Source organism: Engraulis encrasicolus, chromosome 8 (assembly GCF_034702125.1).
Source record: "Engraulis encrasicolus isolate BLACKSEA-1 chromosome 8, IST_EnEncr_1.0, whole genome shotgun sequence".
Taxonomy (NCBI): domain Eukaryota; kingdom Metazoa; phylum Chordata; class Actinopteri; order Clupeiformes; family Engraulidae; genus Engraulis; species Engraulis encrasicolus.
Window position 1 is genome coordinate 26554601 of NC_085864.1, and position 25388 is coordinate 26579988.

Consider the following 25388-nt stretch of genomic DNA (forward strand, 5'->3'; position numbering starts at 1 on the left):
TGCAGTGTAATCTGGTTAAATGCTATGCATTCACATATAAATATGCATAATTGGCCATTTTTAAATAACTGAAGTATGAGAGAGTAGACACCAACTTCATGAATGACATCTGAACCTGACATACCATGCTCAGTAGGTGGAGATCCAGACAACACAGATTCACAGTCCGTCTCCTCCTCCTCCAAATGTGGCTGGTCAACTGTGGTAATACAAGGATAGTTTAAAATGACAGACAGACAGACAGACAGACAGGTCCATGCACATATACATATAATACAAATCTTTAGTTCATCATCTTCTGTCTCAACATTTGTCAGCTGTTAAACCCTTTAATGCATGGTGTTATACCTTTGTCGTTACCAGAGTTACCATAGTGTATTACTAAAGACCCTGTGTTATGTAGTGTGGCACTATGACAGAACCTTTTTGATGACAATAACAGTGTTCCACTGGTTGAACGGTGTGCATGAAAGGGCTACATGTAACTAATTCAAACTTTCCATGCACAACCTACCATCTTGTATTGGGGTAGTGGACTGCTCATCAACACTATCCCTAGGCTGCTGGCTTGTGTGGGCATCTGCACTGGTGCTGGTACTGGCTGTAGCTGACTCTGACTCTTTTTTTTTTCTTGATAAAGAAGCTCTCAATATCATTTCTTCTCTTCATCTTAATGTCACTCACTGGAGGAAATGCATTGACAGTAAATAGAATGAACGCCAAATCAACGCTATTTGCCATTCAACGCTTTGAAGCCAGATTTGGGAACATTCCAACTTAAATTCCACCTTAGCAACGCCAAACGCAGGTGCTGATTGGACAACAACAAGACTTCTAACGGTCAATCAAACCATGTTCTGATGCTCATTGGTCAATTTAACTTTTAATATCTCTCTAAAATAAAACATCACCACAAAAAATCACCACCCTGGTAAGTTGGAGAGCAAGGGGACCTACTAGTTGAGCGAAAAATGATCCCCCTGGAGTGGCATTTAAGGGAGATACAGGGTTTTATGTCTCTCATAGGAATGAATGGGATTTGGCCATTTTTTGGTCTTTTTGGGTCCAACCTTGGCTCCAACTTGGCTTCAACAATGAAATAGAATTTTGGCCTCCATTCTATTTACTCTCAATGAGGAAATGTAATCAAATCAATGCAACCAATGAATCATTCAATCAACTCACTTCTAAGCATAGCCTAGTAACTGGCTACAATATCAGAGGGATTATGGGGTTGGCAAGTCGATCTGTCACCAGGGCCGAAAACGTCACTTCCGGATCCATTCCGGATCCATTCGTTATCAACTACCATGTAAACACAATGTAATAAAACTCGACAAGAAGCGGATTGAAAATGGTACAGTGCTGTGTCCCGTTGTGTAAGAACAGAAACGACGTCGACAAAGGATTCCCCTTTTACCGTTTTCCTGTCGACGAGAAAGTCAGCAAAAAGTGGCTGAAGTTGATACGGTAAGTTTGATTCAAAATCTTAATGAATGCAGCTTAATGGTAGGTAGCTTACATCAGCTAACTAGCGAGTTGTTAGCTGTGGAAAAGCTGTTACTAGGCAACACTGATCTATTTTTCATCCAAACAGACTAGTATTTTGATTGCAAAATCGTTTAGTGTCTATGCCCATCATGAAAAATGATGAAGTAACCAGTACCAGTCGAAGTTTTTTTTATGATAGTTGGAGGGAGCTTGCTATTGAAGATAGCTCTCACTAAGGAAACAGCTGGCAGATCAGCTGTCCTTACGTGTTGTTAGTTGTGGGAAAGCGGTCAGCTCGGACACTTAATTGAGCAAAACCGATGTATATATTGTTTTAACAGACTAATATTTTATGGTAACGTGGTACAGGCCATGAAAAATGAGAAAGTATCACACTAGTACCGATGTAACAGAGATTCCCTGATTGTCGCTCCCAACGCAGGACGCTCCCCGGTCGGCTCGCTCCCACTAGCCAGACTATCGATCCCACCGCCATATAACGGCGCTAGTTATCTTTTTGATGTTAGTTTTTTGTTTCTAACCCTAAATTGCTTGTATGTGACAGTGTATGATAATACGTGAAATATAATCGGGCGGGACTACACGTCCGGGAGTGATAGAAACACCTGGGACTACACGTCCGGGAGCGATCTCAGTTGGGAGTGTCCATCTACCTCCCTGTAAGAGACTATCTGGGCCCCCCTCAACTGGCGATTCCAGATGATATAAACACAGCGACTGGTCTGAATGAATACGCTCCAGTTTAAAAGTGACATTTACTTACGACCAATTACCATTGCTTCTAACATCTGCAGTCGCCAGTTGTTACGGCCCAAGATAGTATTTTACACCGGTCAAAGTTGACTAGAGATGATGGGGGAGTCTGTGATGCAATATACTAATGACAGTTTCTATGTGCGTGTGTCTTTTTCCCCCAGACGTGACAATTTCACTCCAACTCCTAATACCAGGATCTGCGGGTGGCATTTCCCGAATGGAAAGGCAGCCGGACCCACAAGATTTGCCTGGAACGAGGGAAAGGCTTTTCAGTCCATTGAACAGCCATCCAAACGACTGAAGACACTCCCTGTCACTGAGGAAGAGGAAGACGAGGCAGAGGCAGGTTCATGCCACCTTGAAGTTCAACGATCAACCGAATTGTTGCAAATGGAGAATGCCCAACTGAAAGAAGAAAATTTAAGATTGCATGCACAACTACAGAATCATAAGCAAACATTTTCATTCGACCAAATATCCTCTGTGCCCCGCAAAGTCATTTATTACACAGGCATGCCTGATGCTGCCACAGTTTTCTTTCTATATGCCCTTCTTTCCAAATTTCCCCTCAAGTATCACTATGATTGGACTGTCCAAAGTATGCCACTAATTGATCAATTGCTGTTAACTCTGATGAAGCTCCGGCTGAATTGTGGGATCGAAGACCTCTCCACCAGATTTAACTGCAGTCGAACCACAGTCACCAATATTTTTATGACCATCTCCAGTGCCCTTTATGACATCTTGTACGTTGGAATGATGGAAAACAACATCCCTTCCCGTTTCAAAAACCAAACCTCCCTGCCAGAGTGCTTCCTCCCATTCCCCAACTGCCGTATTGTGCTTGACTGCACTGAAGTGGCTGTCTGCAACACCGAAAGCCTTGAGGACCAAAGTAAGCTGTACAGCCATTACAAAGGATGCACCACACTTAAGGCTCTGGTCGGTGTGGCGCCCAATGGAGTTATCACGTTTGTTAGTGAACTGTATGGTGGGAGCATATCCGACAAAGCCATAACAGCTGACAGTGGAGTGCTGGAACAACTTGTTCCAGGGGACATGGTGATGGCTGACAAGGGCTTCACCATCCGCGACATTTTGCCCGAAGGTGTTTCCCTCAACATCCCCACATTCCTTGTCGATGGACAGTTCACATTGCAGGAAGTTCAGTATAATAGACTGATTGCCAGTGCCAGAGTCCATGTGGAACGTTCTATTCAGCGCCTGAAAACATTTCGGATTTTAAAAGAGATCCCACATCAGTACAAGAAACATGGAAACAAGATCTGGAAAGTGTGTGTGTGCTTGATGAACTTACAGACACCCATCCTGAGGGAAGTAGATGTCTGATCTTACCAGTCATCATAAATAATCAGTTATCATAATATTGTATATAAATAAATGTTATAGTATGTCTTAATTTGTGTTTGTCTTTTGCATTATATTCACACAGTAATATTGTTTAATGTAGAATGAATATCTAAGATAAGTACTTGGGCATTCCAGCGGCGCAGGTGTTGGACAAAACAAGATAACTTTAAGGAAATAATTCAGTTAATGTACCATGAAGTATTTTGGAGCATAGAACAGTGTTAAGTACTTGGGCATTCAAGTCCAATCTCACACACATCCAAATTCTTTTTTGTTGGTTGGGTGCAGGTTCAAAATGTGAAGTACTTGTAAGGTAATGAAAGAACTGCACACTGATAAGCTCCCATTTACACCATTTTTATTCCGAAACATCACTGGAATAAAAAAAATAGTAAGAGTAAATGGGAGAAGAGTACATAAAAGAGTAAATGGGAGCTCACGGTGTGCGGTTCTTTCATTACCTTGCAAGTACTTGGACATTCCCTTTGTAAGGCTAGATGCAAGATGAGACAACTTCCTAAAGACACATGCTGTGTCCAGTGTAAATTCAATGCTGACTTTCATAACCCCTGATTTCAGAATGTGTAAAAAAAATATGACACATATCAATAAATAAGTTCAATAAGTTAACATTTATTTGTTATTGAAGAGAGCACGGGGCAGAAAATTGTCCTTGTAAAAATTTTCCAGGACCTTAAGATTGCTGACCCAGGCTGGGTCTTTTTTAATCTCTACAATGGCCATGTCCTGAGTTGTCCATACAACTAGATGACAGGTGGTAGCCTCTGTCAGGTGCAGGTTGCCCTGAATCTGATGCCAGTAGTTGTGGGTGTTCTTCAACCTAAATAGCCCGGTGACTTGGTCCACGTACAGGTAAAAGTCCTTTGCCTCTGCTGCCTGAGCGATTGTTTTCTCTCTGGCAGAATATGGGCATTTCACCTCCACAAGGTAATTGCTGGACAGTAGAAGTCCATCTGGGGAGGCCCCAAGCAGCCCACTGTCAGACAGGAACAGTCCCTTCTCCAGGATGGTCTCCCCACTTTGTTCCATGAACTTCTTTTTGGCCTCTTTCTCGTGCACGATTCCCCAATCACATGCCTGGGGACAGAGAATGAAACACAAGTGTAAGAATCAAAAGCAAATAAATAGCAAAGTAGCCTAGTAAATGGTAGCCTAGTAAATGGCTAAAAAATTACACGGTGTGTTCGCTACTCACACGAGCTCCTTGTTTGGGGTTGTATTCTCCCAGCAGTGTCTTGAACAATGAAGGTGGGAAAGACTGTCTTCTGACTGCAGACAAAACCAAACCAAAGTTGCTCGCTGTGATCCTCTTCTTGCGATATGCTGCCCTGTTACAGAGAAAGCCATTTTAGTTGACACATAGATGATTAAGGAAATACGACACAAAACTCATGTCAATCCAAATGGCAACTTTCTGACCCAAGCAGAATAATTGTACAAGTGTCGATTACATTTACATTATTTGTTTGTGTTTAAAGTCAAAAAGGTACCATTTCAAAATGAATCGAGTCTCATGTCTGTGAGCAGCTTTTTCTACAATATCAAATAACTGAATAAACATCCTCCAACATTGGCGCTGTATTGCCCATGTGTACTTACCATAATGCATTGCTCGTCTGCCCAACTGTGGCCCTCTCGATGGCTTCTTTTTGTTGCTGGCTGACAGCAAGAGACGTCATGATGAAGTCCTCTTTGTCTTGAGCATCGCTGTACTCCTGACTGGCCAGTATCCCATCAAATAGTTTCTCTGGTAGGGATGGGTCAAATTCCTGCCCCAACAATTATCAAGGGAAAAAAACAGACTTATGCATAGAACAATATGGCACACAAATATATGTTGGTTACACAGCACAGGCAAAAAGTATATCTAAAATAAATGCAAGGAGTGTTTGTGCCCTCTGGTTTGGCCGTCATTCTGAAGTGATGAGGAAATAGTCAGTGTGGATTTGTCATTGTATAAATGAATTTGTTCAGCTATTCACTACGATTGCAGCTTTGACATGAGAAGTTGTAAATGCTAACTGTGTACAGTAGGCCTCAGTAATCTGGTAGCCTATCGTACAGTATTATTTTGGATTTCCAAGTGTTAGATTATTATTGTCATTGTCAGGTATTTTGGTTATCACGACACTCCTAGTCGAGAGAATGTATAGACCTTGGGATGATTATAACAATACATCAAAAATATAAAAAACAGAAAGCATACCTGATGTATTTCTGGGGCTAAAATAAAGCCCAGACCTGTGAAACGCCCAAATTGCGCCAAAGACTGCCTTGTCCAGCCTTTGTCTTCTTCGGTCACTGGGCGCTTAATTCCAGCTGAAATAAATGCATAAAATATAATTCAATTTAATATGTAAAGAAAATGTAGGTCCATGTAGGTTCAACAACAAAGCAGAAAGCATGGATAACTGGTGATAAATATTTTGTGGTTGTGAGTCATTATTCCAAGTAGGCTGGGCTACTAACCTTTTGATGTCGAAGGTGCCATCACAGACAGCCTCTTGGCCACAACGTCCTCTGTTTTGGGTGCTGTAGGCCTTCTCCACACACACTCCACATCCGTCCGGGTCATGTTCTTCTCCGCCCAAATGAGGAGGGCTGCAATGTGGTGGCACTTGGCTAGACCAACAGCACATGTACACCTGCTGTCCGTCACCTCCTGATCCTCTACATGCACCTAGATGAACACAACTTTTCTTAGTCCAAGGCCAGGCTCTAAATTAACACCAGCCAACCAGCCAAATGCTGGTGAAAAGTCACTTTGGCTGGAAAAACGTACCAGTCATTTTTACCCATCAGTGAGTGTGTGTGTAGGCTATGGCAAGAATAACATACTTTCAACATTTTGGCAGGTGATAAAAAAAAAAATAGAGCCATGGTCGTAGGCATACAAGAACATAACATAACATAAATCGCCGCTGAGGGAACAGCTTGAGCACTTTGATATTTAAGTTTAGACGACCACTAGATAGCGCCACTGTACCAACTACACTCTGTGGATAGTCAACCATTTCTCACCGATAACAAACCATGTTGCTTAACTGACATAGATTGAACATATTTAACATAGTAAACGTCAACAGTTATATCGGTTTTCAAGTCGACACCCACATATTTAGCTAATGTTTCGCCTCACCTCCACCTCATATTCTTTTTTCTTCATAGACGCCTGCACTTTTCCTTTCAAGCTGCCACCTGACATAACATTGACACTAATCACTCTATTTGAGTTGTAGGAGTTCAGTCCCTTTTTAACTGACTTCGGATGGCTGGCGAAATACGAAGTCACGGTGAAAAATGTGACTGGCTCCTTAGCAGTAGACATTTTCGTATAGCAATCACTAGATATTACCTGTCGTTAACGTTCACTGTGTTTAGAATTTCTGTTTATGTTCCCGCCGGCGGCTAACGTTAGCACAAACAGCACTGGGTCCTTTTTGCTGGTCGCACTTTCATGGAGTTCATTGAATGAGATATACAGGTCTGATCGACTTACTTTAAAATGCAGATGAATCCGCGTGGTTTCGTCTTTCCAACGATGTGTTCCGTGTCTTCGTAACCTTAGCAGGCGTTTTACAATCCAACCGTGAACATAGGCTGTTAACATTACAGTATACATTGGGAGCTGGGGATTTGGATCCGTGACGTCACACTTGCCAACCCTATTGTCGAATTGGCAGAGTACACATGTTGTGTTCAGTACACATGAGTTATGTGTTCGTGGTTGTGGTTCCCCTTAGAGTAACAACTTTGACTTCATTCAACAATGTCAGAATACAAAAAAAACCTATATTATTGATGTTGACAGTGTCAGATGTCAAAGCAGTGGCATATGGTTTTAACAAAGAAATGACATGACGTGAATTTCAAGTCTGAGGCGCCGTCGGCCTGCAAGGCAATTACAGCTGTGAGCAGTGGCTGATTCTTTAGCAAAGAAATTACATGACGTGAATTTCGTTGGTGAACAAACTCACATCTGTACCATGATTTTGTGTGCGTGACGATTTATTTTCGCTACGTTTGAACAAAAGGATTACGATATATTGACACATTTGAGGTCAAATATGTACCGCAAATTTAGCTATTGGGGGGGAGTCATACTCTGAAGTGGACTAGCGCTGTGGGTTGCTGTAGGCAACACATCTGTGACTGATGTGAACTTGCTTACTCTAAAGAGGCAGAGGTGCTCTTTACTATGACTTACTCCGACTTTATTTAAGTTTGATTTAAACTCCAAGAAAAGTCAAGACAATCGAAGAAGCAAAGGAGAAGCTTCTCACTGAGAGAAGGCATCACAACAATCATAGTCCAGCTTAGCATTAGTTCATTTCACATGCTAGGTTTCGAGCTAGGTACTGACGTCTGCCTACCGATCCTGACTGTAGATAACAACTACCCTTTCCAATGTGTGGCCAATGGGCCAATGCTATCCATGCCATGTCCCTATCCAAACGGTTTCATATTAACTATCCTGTTATTAACAAAAAAATAAACTGACGTGCACGTTAGGATTGTGCTGTGCTACTAACTTGGTTTGCAGCTGCCACAACACTAACTTGCTCTCATTTAGTCATGTTGTTGTTTCGTGTAGCTATCTCGTATTTTGGCTCTTCCTGGCTGCTAATACTTGCATAAAGTTTTCAAAATTAGGTTTTCCAACACATTCAGACAACCAACAAATCATTAAATTGCCATACCTTATTGTCTAAATTAGACTGTCCAGGCAGTTAGTGGATGCGGTCTCTCGTGAAGGAACTGCAGGTGACACAGTGCTCCTCAGCATCGCTGGTGCGGGGTTGCCAGATCTTTCACGATAAATACGCGACTATAGGGGCAGCAGGCGACACGCAGTGGTCATCTCGTGTAAGCCTACTGATCAGAAATCAGCCTTGTGCAGCATCAGTCCAACGACTGTTGTGTTAGTTAAAGTGTAAAACTGACCCTAGATCTGTCAGCCAGCGATCACCATGGATTGACAGTTTTCTCTTGTTTGTTGTTGGGTTGACGAACTTGAATGATTACCTGATAATTACCTATTATTGGTCTTATACTGTTGTTATTATTGTATATTTATTTATTTATTTTTAAAAAAATATTTTTTTATTAATTACTTGTCGAATCAAGGGTGGCCAGTAGGGTGGACAATAGCGTCCCAGGGGTGGCCCTGGCCACCCCCTGCCCCCCCCTAGAATCGCCAGTGCACACACACACACCATGCTTTGTTCCTCACTGTAGTGTCTGCTTATCACTGTGACCTTCATTAAGAGCCTTGCCTTACAGAATGACAAGCTCCATGAATGCAATGTTTCACCTCTAGTTCATGAAGAGAAAGAAAAACACTTGAAAAGCTCACTTGCATAGAAAGATGCACACAAATGGGGCACACACACACACACACAAACCCAAACACACAGACACACGCAGGCACAATCGCAAGCATGTGCACGCGCGCACACACATACACACACACACACACACACACACACACACACACACACACACACACACACACACACACACACACACACACACACACACACACACACACACACACACACACACACAGCTTTCCTGTTTTAGTTTGTCAAGAATATGAATTGTTAGTGCAATGTCTCTCGATTCAACTTGACCTCCCAGTGATGCATGCGCACACAGAGCAGAAATAAAACCTACTTCATTCCAACACACACATTGCGACATTTGAATGGGTTTGGATTTCAATGCCAAAAAAAGAGGAAACAACGGCAGGACCGGCTCAGCCTGACACTATGTATGCAGCACAACCAAATGTGATTAGCTAGAAATATCTGACCCACTAAAAACAGACAAAAACACACACACACGCACACACAAATGAAACACGGCTCTTCTCTCAGCTGTCCTATTGTGGCCGTCTGCGCACAAAAAAAAAGCCCAGCAGATTCACCTTGTGCTCGTAAACTAAAGGCTAGAAAATGAAATGAAAAGAGAGAGGAATTGAATTGAAGAGTGTGCCAAAGGGATTGCATTACATTGGATTAGAGGGAGGCGCAGAGAGTGGGGCGCTTAAGCCTGTGTGAAAATGCTTTGCACAATGACACTGTACAAACTGGAGGACTATTCATTAGTCTATCAGCCTCAAGGGCTTTTTGCGCATCCGCCATGTGAACAAGAGAAAAGAGATGGGGAGAGAGAGATGGAGAGAGAGGGGGGGGGAGATGGAGAGAGAGAGAGAGAGAGAGAGAGAGAGAGAGAGAGAGAGAGAGAGAGAGAGAGAGAGAGAGAGAGAGAGAGAGAGAGAGAAAGAGTGACAGAAAGAGAGACTCTTGAAACAAGGCAGGGCAGACAAGAGGTAGATGTAGAAAAAAATCATAAAATAAATCAGAAAACTTCAAAAGTGTCATAAGTGGAGTGGAGGACTGATAGCTGGGAGGATAGAAAAACAGAAGTGTGAAAGGAATGACGAGTGACAGGAGTGACATTGGCCTGGATCAGAGTCGTAAGCGTTCAATTGCTAGCCGGGGATGGAGGCCTTAAGCCACAGTGTCACTGGGCCGTGGAACCCTGGAATAGGAATGGAATTTCCCCAATGTAGAGCAAAGCCTTAATCCACGCTTTGGATAGATTTGAAAATATTTCAAAATAGGGCGAACCTGAAGCCGTGGTGGCATAGTAATGTGGCGGAAGCCCCCCCAAAAAACTAGAATACAGAGCTGCAACGAAATTCAAGCATTTTTCAAACACCTTCGTCTAAAATAGCATAATCCCACATAATGTTAATGGAATAAGACAAAGGCTCACGCTGAGGTTTTCAGGAAAGACAACAATTATATTGGGAGTTATTGGATAGTGTATAGAGGTTATTTTTGTTAGCGTGATGTGATTCCCTCAAATCTCAAAGGGGCCTTTTTAGACATGATGAGACCACAACTTCTCATGAATGTCAAAATTATCACCTGCAGTCAGTGAATGGCTGTGTGCTAATGGTACTCCATTTCATCCATCTTGTTCAATTCACACGTCCGTAAGGAAAGGTAGCCTGCATCTTGACTAGAACGTGCTAATGCCTCTTTTCTCCTGCCGTTTTTCTGGTAGGCCTACAGCTTGACACAGCGTGACTCGGCCACCACTTTTTGCTTTTCGATTGGGCACCGGCCAGGGGGTGTCCACTCAGAGCTCACACATATTCGGGTATTGTCCGAGCTCTCAGTTGGATTCCCGTACTCCCAAGCCCAAGAATCGTTTTAAACATAGCCATCATTGGGCTCGACAGTCATTTCAGCACCATGGCCAGCAACCTTGCCCAATACCCAGCAACCTTGCCCAATACCCAGCAACCTTGCCCAATACCCAGCAACCTTGCCCAATACCCAGCAACCTTGCCCAATACCCAGCAACCTTGCCCAATACCCAGCAACCTTGCCCAATACCCAGCAACCTTGCCCAATACCCAGCAACCTTGCCCAATACCCAGCAACCTTGCCCAATACGCTATTTTGCTCCTCGAGTGCAGTTGGTCCAGCGACCCTGTTGAACACTTTCATGATTGGTTCGCATTGCGGACAGCGGTTCTCCAGCGAGAACGAAGATGTATGCATACATAGGCTACTGAATTCTAATTTAAGATGCACTAATGAAGTGTATTTTGTGGACGTTATGATTTTTGCTAAGATATTGCTGCTTCTCTCTCTCTCTCTCTCTCTCTCTCTCTCTCTGTCTGTCTGTCTGTCTGTCTGTCTGTCTGTCTGTCTGTCTGTCTGTCTGTCTGTCTCTCTCTCTCTCTCTGTCTCTCTCTCTCTCTGTACTTCTGTCTGTCTTTTTGCCTGGCATCCTGCCTGCCTTTCCAGCCGTGTGTCTGTTCATCCTTCGCTCCGTTCATCTTTCCATCCGTCTACTGTATTTTATTTTTCTAAAAATGAATGGCCTCTTTGGACAAACATATTGTCTCTCTGTCTCTGTTTCTATGTGTGCCTGTCGTTCCAGCCATTTGCCCATATGGCCATTGTGTTGTCTGCCCATCCATGTGTCCATTTCTCCCTGTAAGCAAAAATGGTGAGTGGCTTTTAAATTATTCTCTCTCTTTTCTCTCATTATCTCTCATTCTCTCTCTCTGACTTGCCCGGCTTCGTATCTGCCCATCCACCCTTCCACCTATCCACTCATCCACCCGTCCGTCAGTCGTCTCTCCCTGTGAGCCAGAATGGTGAGTGGCTTCTTTTAACATATTCTCTCTCTCTCTCTCTCTCTCTCTCTCTCTCTCTCTCTCTCTCTCTCTGACCTGCACAGATTTCTATCCACCCATCCGCCCATCCACCCGTCCGCCCGTCTCCTCTCCCAGTGAGCCTGGATGGGGCAGTGGCAGTGGCTGCGCGGTGCGTCGTTGTGAGGGTGCACAGTAAGTTCTGCAGTGCTCATTTAACACTCAGAGAGTTGATTTGACATCATTTGGACTTAAATGAACTCTCTAAGTGTTGAATTAACACCGTGACATTTACTGTGTGGCGTGGCGGCGTATTGCAAATGAGGCAGTATGACACACATTAACATCCAGTCCCGTGTCCCGTGTCCCGCGTGAGTGAAATGGTTGGAGGCAGCCCTTTGGCATGGCCACGCTGCAGCTGGGTAATTAAGGCCTCTGAATGGCTACAGCCACAAACAGATGTCCATGGAAGCCATCATCTGGACTCGCGAACAAAGGTCACGGAGCTTAGTGCTGTAGTGTACCGTGTTAATGTGTCTCTGTGTGTGTACCGTGGTAGTGTGTGTGTGTGTGTGTGTGTGTGTGTGTGTGTGTGTGTGTATCATGTCAATTTGTGTGTGTGTACCGCGTTAATGTGAATGTGTGTGTGTGTTGGCAGTCTGCGTGTGCGTGCATGCATGCGTGCGTGTGCGTGTGCGTGCGTGCGCGTGCGTGCGCGTGCGTGTGCGTGTGTGCGTGCATGAACTACGCACGTGCATGCACATGTGCGCATGTGTGCATTTGTATATGGCATGAAGTTCAGGCAGACAAAGTCCCAGTCCCAGTGCTTTTCCCTTGACTTTTCAATAATGAGAACAAATGATATACCAAAGAGGAAGCCAATACACTTAACAACAGACCAGGTTGCACACCACATGGTAAGTAGTGTTATATGAGTGCTGTGGAAGAGTTAGCGTGTTGTCACTGTGCTTCACCTGTTCCCCTCCATGGTCTCTGGTCCTGGGGCCAGGGGTGCAACCATAAATGTTGGGCCCCATGACACCCATGCCTGGGGCTACTTGTTGGCGCAGCCATTTCACTTTACTCAAAGGTGGGGTTGCAGGTCAACGGAAATGTACCATTATGACATCACGTTGGGGGTTCCGCAGGAACGTGATGTCATACCTGCAACCCCACCTTTTTTGTAAATTTGTAAATATAATACTCCGGGATGAAAGATGACACGCTCAAGTCAGTTATTGGAAACCGGAAAGAGAATGAGTTTATTTGAATCACACATTATATAGGAAACGGCACGTAGTGCGCAGTGACGTAGGTCATATGAGATCACACACCTTAACACTACTCATACTCACTTTTACAAGGGCATGATTGTATTGCGGCGTCTTTGGTGATACATACGTCTGTACGTATCGTGCCCAAGTCACACTGAGCAAGACTTTTTCCAGCATACAGCTCTATGAGCCCACTACTGAGTTACTGTAATGCGGTAACCAGATACACTGTTGACACTGTTAACTCAGCTCTGACTTGATCAACTAAATTTTGCGCTACATACGTACCATGCCTAAATCCTGCTGAATAAGACTTTTCCAGGTGTGCTAGCATACTGCGTTATGAGCTCGCTATTGTGTTAATAAACCAGGTATGCTGTGCAGTAGAGACCACACTGATTTATATGGGCATATACTGTAACATAGACGTGTGTGTGTGTGTGTGTGTGTGTGTGTGTGTGTGTGTGTGTGTGTGTGTGTGTGTGTGTGTGTGTGTGTGTGTGTGTGTGTGTGTGTGTGTGTGCGCGTGTGTGTGTGCGTGTGTGTGTGCGTGCGTGCGTGTGTGTGTGTGCCCACGTGCATTTGTATGCATGTAGGCAGTGTGTAGGTGTATTAAGAGGATTAGGATCTTTGTGTGTGTGTGTGTGTGTGTGTGTGTGTGTGTGTGTGTGTGTGTGTGTGTGTGTGTGTGTGTGTGTGTGTGTGTGTGTGTGTGTGTGTGTGTGTGTGTGTGTGAAGGAGAGAGAGTGTGTATGTACATGTTTTATCTGTGTGGGGTGGAGGTTCTTTTGTTGTGTAGCTGTACATAATTGGCAGTCTGTTGGTACAGGTAAAGCACAGGACAAGTAGCCCCACTTGTCATATTAGCACCTATAGTCTCTGGAGCTTATGTGCCTGGCTAAATGATCTCCTGCAGAGCTCTTGAGTGTTGGCCATGTGTGAAAAATACTTCCACCATGTCACAACACATGTTTGAGGTGTGAGTGTGAAATAGTTTGTTCACAGTCCTCTCCTCTAAGGCTACCTGTGAGTGCTGGCAAATAAAATAGCACAGTGGTGTAGTCTACTTTTATGGTGGGTATACTGTATATTTGACCATTTTTTGAAGTGGGTATACTGTATATATTTGTGCTATTCTAAACAATAGATCAATCAATTTTATGTGGGTATACTGAAATCCCTGAAATTTAGAAGTGGGTATACTCCGTATACCCGCGTTCTACGTAGACTACACCACTGAAATAGCAGTATGATGTTGTGTAACCTCTCTGTACTCACTCATCACTGAAAAGACTCCCCACTCACTTCCTGTCACCGTCTTCGCTGTCCTATTGAATGGAGGTGAACCAAAAAAACTTGAAATCAATTCTTTCTACTGGTGATGAAAGGATGGCTGTGCTGTATTTTCATATAAACATACAGTACATCTACACATCCACACGTCACATAGACACACTGTATGATACATCCAATGACTCACATTTATCCTGTGTGATTGCAAAAAAACAAAAAAAACATGCCGCCATTTTTTACCCACTTGAAGGAAATTCTTTCAACTGATGATGGAGGGATCCAAGTGCTGAGGGTGCTCCCCCTCAAACCAAAGTGTTTCTGCAGAGGAGCTCCGTTTCACCGATATTGTGCCCCTGATTATTTTAAACAACGTCTGGAGTGGCACAATTCAGGCTCTTTAATTGCAATCAGAGGCTGAGAAAGCGGATTACATTCATGGAAGTCCGGAAGACGCTCTGCGTTCTCTCTCGCTGTTTGTCTAAAGCACTGCCAAACAGCTTATCGTCGAAATTCGGCAATTTCTGCCCTCTAAATGAATTACATGCTCTATTTGGGAAGAGAAATCAAATTAAACCATGCTGTGGAGTGCAGCAATCAGTCATAGTTTCAGAGCAAAAATGTACTTGCGTAATGTACAGTTCACACATGTATTGTTTTGCTTTATTTAACTCTCCTCCTGGAATTCGTCAAAGTTGACTGGTGGAGTTATGTTCCATGCAATGCACAAATCTCAGACTCTAGTGCACTGAGAAATGACTTTAGAGAAATAAAGGTTTGAGTTTACAAGTTTCAACAAGATGTCCAGTTGATTACAACTTGGAACTTCAGACCACTCAAGAGAGTTGTGGACACCTGGACTACATTTTAAATATCTTACAGACTGTAATCTGTCCCTCAGACAGACCTCTTTAGTTCTACTTCTAACCGCGCGAATAGACCAGGCGCGATGCGATTCAAGCGACAGAGTGCAGCAGCAAGCGATACGAGCGATTGAGGAGACTCGAGTATGTCCGTACAGGCAGGAGGCAAAGCATTCAAGCATTCCCATTGGCTGTGGTCACTGACCTCTATACAGTCATTGGCTGTCGCGTCTTGTTGCCGAACCGCGTCATAGAAAGTTGAAAAGATTTCAACTTCAATCTGTCACGCTCGTCGCGCAAATCGCTCTAGTCTCCAGAATCGCTTTTGTCGCGCGACTCAATACAAAGTCAATTACTTCCGTCGCTCGCCTCGCTCAGATCGCCGCTGGTGTATTTCTGCGGTAATGTGGAAATCAGAAATCTATGTCTTGTAGTCTATGTAGTCTACAGTCCATTATCTTGACTCCAGACCTCGACCTGTGCTTGTGGCCTCACACTTTTGCTGATGTCCTACATCCATGCAGAAACAATAAAGTTCCCCCGCTGTCAGCCTAGCCATAGCAACTTTTTAGGGGACTTTTCCCCATTCAACATCCCCGATTGCAAATGACAAAATGACCTTTGGATTGCGCTTTTGCAAGATATTGAATTAAACTTCTGTCGTCAATGTCATTGTGAGGCGTCAAGCAGGACGGGAGTTAAGATAATGGAAAAAAAAACCCTCAAAGTAACTGTCCAGGTACTGGTGATGTGCAGAAAGAGTAATCCAAGTAAATGAAGAGTCCAATGTCTGTCCAAACTGCTGTGATGCGAAATTAATGCAATCCAACCAATGTAGACTTCCCACGCAGTATCTGGATGAATACTGTACAAGTCTTCACAGATGTGTACACAACGATGGCTTATATACAATATCAATCACTTAAATGATATGATGAAAATAAAATAGAGGGCCGTGGAGGAGAGGAGAGGAGAGGAGAAGAGAGGCTGATGAAACAGGCTGTCAAACAAGGGCCATCACGTCCCCACCCACCGGCAGATCCCCTCCAGCGAAGGCAGCTGTGGATGAACTCGGTCAGGGATGAAATGAGCTCTCTCTCTCTCTCTCTCTCTCTCTCTCTCTCTCTCTCTCTCTCTCTCTCTCTCTCTCTCTCTCTCTCTCTCTCTCTCTCTCTCTCTCTCTGCATAGCAGGGACCAGGGAAGCTAACAGGGGGGTTGGAGGGCAAACAGGTCACTTGTCCCGGGCCCAGGGCGTGAGAGGGCCCATAATTGGGTCCTCATTACATTGCAAGTATCGGGTGGGGGGCCCTTTGCAATGGGTTTGTCCTGGGCCCAGCCAAAGCTTTCAGCGGCCCTGGCAGGGATCGGCAGTGCAGGGTCGACAGAGCACACACACATCAAAAGCAACTCCGATTGGAGACTGGGGTGGGTATACAAAAAAGTCTCCCCAGACAGTCATGAAATAGATTGATAGAGAAAACTATAGTAACATGAGGAAAGAAAGATACTATTACAAAAGAGGGTGGTTCAATAAAAAAAAGAAACGAGAACAAAAGAAAAGAAAATGAACTGCTAAAGTGGAACCTTTGGTATAGGCCCATTGTTAGCAGGGCAAAGCACTGCAGTGAATGACCCTTCAACCAACAAGTTCTCAATGAAGGCTTTCAGCTGAAGTGCAACAACAAACAGGGAAGGCAGGGAAAGGTGGCGCCGGGGGTGGTAGAGAAGAGGACAAGGAGGAGGGAGGAGGAGTGGAGAGGGGCAGGCAAGGAGTTCGAGGAGTTGAATGGAGAAATGAGTGTCGATACACAGGAGGGGGGAGTGAGTGCGGGGTTGTCTTTCCGAGCAGCAGCAGTCTCGTCTAGTCTGTGTGAAAATGTCTGTTGTATTGGCCACTATCAGCGCTCCATTGATCCACTTGCCTGGTGTAGAGATCAGGCTGTCTTCTCCAGGCGCGTACGTACGTGGTGCTGCCCAGGAGCCAAACCCTCTCGACGGATGGCAATAGACAAGAGGTTGATGGAGGGTCGAGGGCTGCTGCTCAGCTCCTGCCTACTCTTCCTCCTCCTCCTCCTCCTCCTCCTCCTCCTCTCCTCCTCTGCTCCTCCTCCTCCTCCTTCTCCTCATCCCCCTCCTCCCCCTTCCCCTTCAGCCACCATCTCCTCCTGCCTCCTCCTCCTCTGCTCCTCCTCCTCTGCTCCTCCTCCTCCTCCTACCCCTCCTCCTCCTACCCCTCCTCCTCCTCTCCTCCCCTTCCCCTCATCCTCCTCCTCCTCCTTCTCCTCCTCCTCCCCCTTCCCCTTCAGCTACCATCTTCTCCTGCTCCTCCCCCTTCTCCTCCTCCTCCTCTTTCTCCTCCTCCTCCTCCTCCTCCTCCCAATTCCCCTTCAGCCACCATGTCCTCCTCCTCCTACCCCCCTCCTCCTCTCCTCCCCTTCCCCTCCTCCTCCTCCTCCTCCTCCTTCTCCTCCTCCTCCCCCTTCCCCTTCAGCCACCATCTCCTCCTCCTCCTCCTTCTCCTCCTCCTCCCCCTCCTCCTCCTCCTCCCCCTTCCCCTTCAGCCACCATCAAGACCACAAACACGGGACAGCGTTTCCTCCTCCCCCTCTGATGGCCCCTGTGTAGGGTGTAAACAGACTACACACCCGGAGAAATTGCAGTAGCGTAATAGCACTGTGTGTGTGTGTGTGTGTGTGTGTGTGTGTGTGTGTGTGTGTGTGTGTGTGTGTGTGTGTGTGTGTGTGTGTGTGTGTGTGTGTGTGTGTGTGTGTGTGTGTGTGTGTGTGTGTGTCTGTGTCTGTGTCTGTGTTCGCATGTCCTCGGTCATGGATGTGGAATAACACCTCTTCTGGAATATTTTCTCATAAAAGTAGGCTATCCACTAGAAGGCACACACATATGCGGCCGGTAACTACAGAAGGAGCTACGACTTCCTTTCATTCCGTTTAATATTGAGTTGTTTAAAATATAGGCTAAACGGACGCAAGGCAAGATGGGCACATGCGAAGGGACATGGGACATGATTTGTGCAGTCTGGAAGGCTACTACTGCGCGTTGTTTAAGCCCCGTTTGACAGTCGGGAACAACGGCACAAGAAACATGCAGGAATATTAAGGTATGATGACATACAGGCAAATCAGAAAATTATTTAAACCGAACATTATTAATGCCGCATGTGTCCTTGTCTTATCACTGCGCTAATTAGTCTCAAAACTTTCACAAGACTGAGGTGTTCTCCTCTCGCCTTGGTCATTTTAATGTCCACTACTAGGCCTACTATGCATTGTAATTACAGATCCCAAAACAGGGCCTCGTTTCCGAAAGGGCCTTAAGTACTACTTAACGCTACGTGCTACTTAAGTTCACACGTAACACCATCGTAGAGCTCACGGAGCGTTTCCCAAAGCCAACTTAGCAAAGAACCATCGCAGGTTGACACGTAACTCTAAGAGAAATCCACGAGTGATCTGGAGTAGTCTTAAGGCGCTAAGATTGATCGTAACGGCATGGCACAGTGGAGACACCCACAGGATATGAAGGGAAAAGAAGAAACTTGCGCATAAGATTGCTGTTTTAAGACGCGAGTGGCATGGCACAGTGGAGACACCCACAGGAAAAGAGGAAACTTGCGCTTCAAGTTGATGTTTTAAAACGGGAGTGTAAATGTCATGGCACCACAGTTGACACTGTAACGAAAATAAGAAGGTAACATTAATTGTGCAAGTGTGTAAAGTAAAAGCAATGTGTTTGGAAAATATTTTACAGGCAGTAAAATAGTTCAGCTGTGTTTGATAAATCAGGGCATTATTAAACTGTGATCAATCATAATTTGTGTGGGTGCTTCGTGAACAAGAACAAGGCATCCACATGCAAAATAATTAGGGGGCTTCGGCGACCAGAGACAAGAGTGGTGATGTCGGAAGGTCACTACCGAAACATAAAAAAAGAAAAACGGTCAGCGAGTCGTTGCGCCCTCTTTCATTTTCATGTACCCTAAGAAAGGGAAGGCGACGCAGAAAAGACACGATAGTTGTAGGCTAAGGGTAAACTATGACATTGATAAGGCAGCGATGGGGATTTGTGAAGATTTTTTGTTTTAATAACAGCAGACAGCCGTTCAAAATGTTCCTCACAGCCTTGAGTGCGCGGTAGGCCTACTTTGCGCGCCGCTCCCCAAATGCGGATTCCAATTTGGAACTACTAGGCCTACTTGTCTTCTTAAATATTAAGCACGGTAGCCAACTGCACGCGCTTTACCTGGTTTAACGGCGTAGCTCGTGGTTTTGCATGATTTCATTGTGTGTGTGCATTTTATTTCATTTGCCAACAATAACTCCTGTCGATAGTTGCAAACTGCTACAAATGTAGTCCCACCCTTATAGAAAACAACTTTTGATACTGACACACGCCTTACATTTTGTAAATGGTTTAGCAGAATGACGGCGCAGTTCACTCCGAGGACACTTCAGCACCACATATGTGGACAGCGATCCTTAAGAGCGACGCTACGAATGATCTTAGAGGCTGTGCACGCGCGTTCATGTACGAGTGTCTTTGGGAAACAAACCTAGAAAATCTGAGAACATTCGTAGGATCACTGGTTAACAACACACGTAAAGCTAAGAACCATCGTTATTGGGAAACGAGGCCCAGGTCAGTTGAGATGAACTTCGCTACTTTATTTTCACGTGAAGGTTGTCAGTGACATTTCCAAACGCGCAATGATATGCTGCTGGTAGCTCGCTGCTGCCACTCATATTCGCAAGACTAGCTCTATCAGATTCCTCTCGCGCGTGAGACACAGGTGACACGTGACACAGGTGCTTCATGGGTATTGTAGGCTCGCGAAATCGCATTGCATTGCGCTTGTAGCAAAGACGGTCCGAGGGGAAAAACTACAAAATGCGGTGCCTCATCATTTAGAATAGTAACGGACCCGCCAGAATGGCTAGTGAACCTTTGGTATCTACTAGCCAACGCCGACTTTCACCCGCATTTGGCTACCTGGCGTGTGTTAGTGTTAAGCCCTGGTGTATGTGTGTGTGTGTGTGTGTGTGTGTGTGTGTCTGTGTGTGTCTGTGTGTGAGAGAGAGAGAGAGTGTGTGTGTGTGTGTGCGTGCGTGCGTGCGTGCGTGTGTGTGTGTGTGTGTGTGTGTGTGTGTGTTTGTGTCTGTGTGCGTGTGTGTGCGTCTGGGTGTGTGACTGTGACTGCTACTATTTCCTTGGTCTGCTTCCTTCACCTGTGCAGCCCTGGAGGTAGTACACAACAATAGAGGAAGAGGAGTGATACACACAGAGATACAGAGAGAGAGAGAGAGAGAGAGAGAGAGAGAGAGAGAGAGAGAGAGAGAGAGAGAGAGAGGAACAAATACAGAGAGAGACAGTGGTGTGAGGAGAGACAGAGATTAAGAGATCTGGGTTTTTTCCTTCTTTTTTGGAAATAAAATTAGATGATGGATAGTTTGCTGGCAATAGTCAGTGGTTAATGGAATTTTAGGATAGCTGTTGGGTGTCTTTCATTTTCTGTACCAGTAGGCCTAGTCTATTTCAGCATCAAACATTCTACGTGTCATTCATCGTTTTTGTAGCAAGTGGCTAGCAACCAATATCGTCTAGACACCCCGCTCACTTGGAAACTAGTATGTATGTACTACGTAGCTAGCTTAGCTGTGGAATATCAAAATATAGCATGGCTGAGAAATACACGTAGTGGCATCTAGTGTGACCAAGCATCCTTCATTGTTTTTGACCAAAAGAAGACATATTGAACTAAATTAATTTTTTACAATTCTTTTTGAACTAAAAAGCTATTTTGGATTAGTATTATGCTAGCTGATACAGTAGATGCCATCGGTTGGCAACCAACAGAAAGCTACTGTTGCGCGTTGTATATCATGGAGTTTATCCGGCCATCTCAATGGCCTTTATCTCTAACTGGAAATGGACATGCCCTCAAGCCATGATGTATTGCCATGCAAATCCAAACGAGTTGGTCTGTGAGCCAAGCTGCACTGAGCCACAGCATTATTGTTAGAGAAAAAAAAACTGAGAGAGAGAGAGAGAGAGAGAGAGAGAGAGAGAGAGAGAATTAAAGTAATGGGCCATTAATCAGATTGTGTACGGAATGGAGAATTTTCACTCCTCTGATCTGATGCAGCTCTCTTCCTTCTTCCCATCTCTTGTGGGCATCAACAACACTGAAGCTACTACTACGTTATTGGCCGCGAACATACCCGAAAAAGCGGAATGAGAATCCTTCCTATCCCCTTGCCCCTGCCCTCTATCCCCTCGCCCCTCGCCCCCTATCCCCTCGCCCCTCGTCCCCTCGCCCCTCGCCCCTCGCCCCCCAGTCCGCTTCATTTGGCTGCCCGGCTGGCTCTCGGCTGGACACTCACCTGAGTAAGATGGATTGTTCAAGTCTCCTCACATTAGCTCTATAGGCTGCGGACCCCTCAGAGGCCTTGCTGCTATGCACAACCCTGGACCCAACCACTCTGCCTTCCCCCACTCTGGACCAGACCACTCAGGCCTGCCGTAGGGGTCAGTTGTCCCAGGTCCAGAGAAAGGAGGGGCCCCATTCCATTGTATGCGTTGAGGAGGGGGCCTTTATAAATGGTTTTGTCTCGGGCCGGGCACAAGCTGTTAGCTCAGCAGTCCTGGAACTACTCAAATATGACATAGTAGGGGAGAGGGAACCGTCTCCTGCTCTGGACTGGAGCTGGACCACTCGGAGGTGGGATAAGTCTCCTCACATTAGCTCTATAGGCTGCAGACCCCTCCGAGGAGGGGCTACTCTATACTACTTTGGACCCAACCACTCACAGCAGGGGCGGAGGTTGGTTATACTACACATGGGGTGCATTCCAATATGCAGACTCCTGTCCTGAACTTGTGCTTGTGGTCTTGTGCCAGGAAGTAATACGTCACTGAGAACAGAATTGTATTTCAGTATCTCACAAAAGCTCAAAACTGATGTCATTATCTCATATCGTGATCGTGAATGAAGAATAGTCCCCCCAAAAATTGTTGTGGCTAATGAAAATACTCACCAACTTCTTTTTTACTTCTATGGTCCTTGCAACCTGGCAACACTAACTCTGAAATGGGATAGTAGGGGCAGGCATGGACCAAATTTCAGGCTGGGCATTTTCAGCCAAGACCAGGCCGCAAGGCATTGTGAGAGACAATGAAGCCATGAACAAAATATTAGTCATCTAATAGGCCTATGAACTATTTTGACGACAATGCCAACAAAATGCTTTCTTTATATCTGACTTTCTCGGAGAGAGCTTCTGTAGCAACATGATGACTAATGCAGTGCTATTGAGGGAAGGTCCAGGCCAAAATCATCAATAGTCCACCGGGCAAATGCCCTGTATGCCACATGGCCAATCCAGCTAGTGGGATTTACAGTGTGTTCAGTCTTCAGTGGTTGGAACCTTCTCCAACTATGTACAGTAGAACTATGAAAACTTTCCGCCACTGAGTATATCACAATTGTTTTTTGGTGCACTGCTGTTTTTTAGTGGGCCAATCAATATTGGGCTCATCATATAGACAAGGCAAGACAAGTTTATTTGTACAGTGGTGAGGCAGTTCGGCTCAGAGCCAGTGGGTGAAATATTTAAGAATAAATAGGGACACGCTAAAGAAAATAAATGCTGGAGTGTTGGTGTGAAGTGCTGGCGTAGTTTGTAGTTTGTGTTTTTAAAACGGCTTTGAAAAACAAGAAATTGCAAAATGTTTCAGAGACAGGTCACAACATTCATTTGACTCATCTCGTTCACAAACATACATCCACACTAATAAATGCACACATATGCTACTCACACTCAACACATATGCATGCATGGACATACTTCAGCATTAAAGAATCCCTACACATACTTAATTACATAATCTCTGCATACCCCATTAAGCTCTCTCTCTCTCCCCCTCATCCTCCCTCTCTCACCCCCAACACACACACACACGGACGCACAAACACACACACACACACACACACACACACACACACACACACACACACACACACACACACATGCACGTACGCATGCACACACACACTGACCCACCCACACGCACACACGTACACGCACACCCACACACACACATTACTCAACAAGGGAAAGGGCACGTGCGATGATATATGCCTTAATGTTGTATGGTTAATCTAATTCCCCTGATTAATCATTTCCGCATATGATGGGACTTCATCACGGGAATGCCAGGAGGAGGAGAGGAGAAGATTCCCCTTCGTAATGAAGCGCTAATGGTTTTATGAGCTGGAGAGGGCATGGGGGGCAACGCTCCAGATGCCTTGTCTTTTTATTGAACCACTCTGCCTGCCTGCCTGCCTGTCTGCCCGCCTGCTCGACGTCTTTAGCATGGCTAAATAAAATATCACATGACGACGCCTTTGGGGGTTTTGTTTCGGGCAGACGGAGGGTGAATTGACAGAGGAAACACTTGTGAGGGAGGGAGGAGAAAGGAGCAGGAGGATGTGGAGGAGGAAGAGGAGGAGGAAGAATGGTTGAGGGTGGTGCGGTGTGGTGTGGTGTGGTGGTGTGTGGCGTAGTGAAGGAGGACAGGAGAGAGGAAGAGAAGGAGGAAGGGTTGTGAGGGAGGTCAGGAGAAAGGATGTGGAGGAGGAAGGGTTGAGGGTGGTGCGGTGCGGTGTGGTGGTGTGTGGCGTAGTGAAGGAGGACAGGAGAGAGGAAGAGGAGCAGGGCTGGACTGGCCATGTGCCATAGTGGGCATTTCCCGGTGGACTCCGCCCACCCTGCTATGCCTCATAATTAGCGGTGCAGAACTGACTCACCGGTGGGCCCCGTGCTCTCGGCGGCCTCTATTTTCAGAAGTGTAAAAAAAGACAAAAACAAACCACATAAAAAAAACAATCTGAAAATAGGGGCCCATAAGGATGCGGGGACCGCCGGTGAGTAATTTCCGTCATTTTTGAGGCGGCCCCTTTAAGTCAAAAGTGCCCGGCCCTATTACACCCCCAGTCCAGCCCTGAGGAGGAGGATGTTGAGGAAGAAGGGTAGAGGATGGTGCGGTGCGGTGCGGTGCGGTGTGGTGTGGTGGTGTGCTGTGCTGGTGTGTGGTGCAGTGAAGAAGGGCTGGCGACTTAATCGCTGCCACTCGGACGGGTAGAGGACGGTGAAGTGTGGTGTGGTGTGTGGTGGTGTGGTGTGTTGTTATGTGGTGTGATGTGGTGTGTGGTGGTGTGGTGCGGTGCGATGCGGTGCGGTGTGGTGGTGTGTGGCGTAGTGAACGAGGGCTAGAGGCTTAATTGCTGCCACTCTGCGGTTTGCGGTGGTAAATCTTGGGGGCGATTGCGATGGCACTGTGGCGTGGCAGTTTTGAAAAACGACCGGACTTGTTGGCATATGACAGGTTTATTCCGGTGACGTCAGGCACAGGGCACATTCACTGGATCACGTCCCAACCGAGGGAGGGAGGGAAGGGGTGAGTGAGGGAGATTCAGGGTGTGTGTGTGTGCGTGTGTGTGTGTGCGTGTGTGTGTGTGTGTGTGTGTGTGTGTGTGTGTGTGTGTGTGTGTGTGTGTGTGTGTGTGTGTGTGTGTGTGTGTGTGTGTGCGCGTGCGCGTGTGTACGTGTGTGTGTGTGTGGGTGGAGATGACGCAGAGTGGAGGAGTGGACTTGTCATCAAGTCTGCCTGTACTGTACTGTACTGTACTGGCCTTTTCTAGCCTGACACAGAGTGACGTCGCTGCTCCAGGCTCCATCTCCGCATGGGTGGACACTAGGGCCCACTTACAGCTTGCTGGGGGCCCACACGACGCCCTGGGTCCCCCTCAATGGAAAGGGGACTCTATGTATGCATACTACAGGGAGGCAGACAGGGTGGGTGAGTGCCAATGTGGAGCAGTGGAGTTGTCTACAAATTCGCAGCTCTCGCAGGAGAACGGCTGTCCACGCGGTGGACTGATCATCAAAGTGTTTCACTGGCTTTTGCGCAGACCACTGCACTCGAGAAGCTGAGATACAGTATATCACGAAAGTGAATACACCCCTCACAGTTTTGCAGATTTTTGAGTATATCTCTTCATAGGAAAGCATTACAGAAATTTAACTTTGACACAATGATTAGTG

At 45.8% G+C, this 25388-nt stretch overlaps 2 protein-coding genes across 2 annotated transcripts; one reads left to right on the top strand and one right to left on the bottom strand.

Annotated features, from left to right (window-relative positions):
- The first annotated feature begins 1358 nt into the window (after positions 1–1358).
- LOC134453606 (uncharacterized) lies at positions 1359–4214 on the top strand. Its single transcript, XM_063204391.1, has 2 exons — positions 1359–1470; positions 2430–4214. The coding sequence occupies exon 2, from the start codon at positions 2659–2661 to the stop codon at positions 3616–3618; it is 960 nt and encodes a 319-aa protein (XP_063060461.1). The 5' UTR covers positions 1359–1470; positions 2430–2658; the 3' UTR covers positions 3619–4214.
- A 58-nt stretch (positions 4215–4272) lies between these two features.
- LOC134453823 (uncharacterized) lies at positions 4273–7128 on the bottom strand. The gene is made up of 6 exons (XM_063204572.1): positions 6800–7128; positions 6130–6340; positions 5867–5979; positions 5260–5429; positions 4856–4988; positions 4273–4737 (listed from the first exon to the last, which is right to left on the bottom strand). Exons 1-6 carry the CDS (start codon positions 6986–6988, stop codon positions 4273–4275), a joined length of 1281 nt encoding a protein of 426 aa, XP_063060642.1. The 5' UTR covers positions 6989–7128.
- Positions 7129–25388: the final 18260 nt, after the last annotated feature.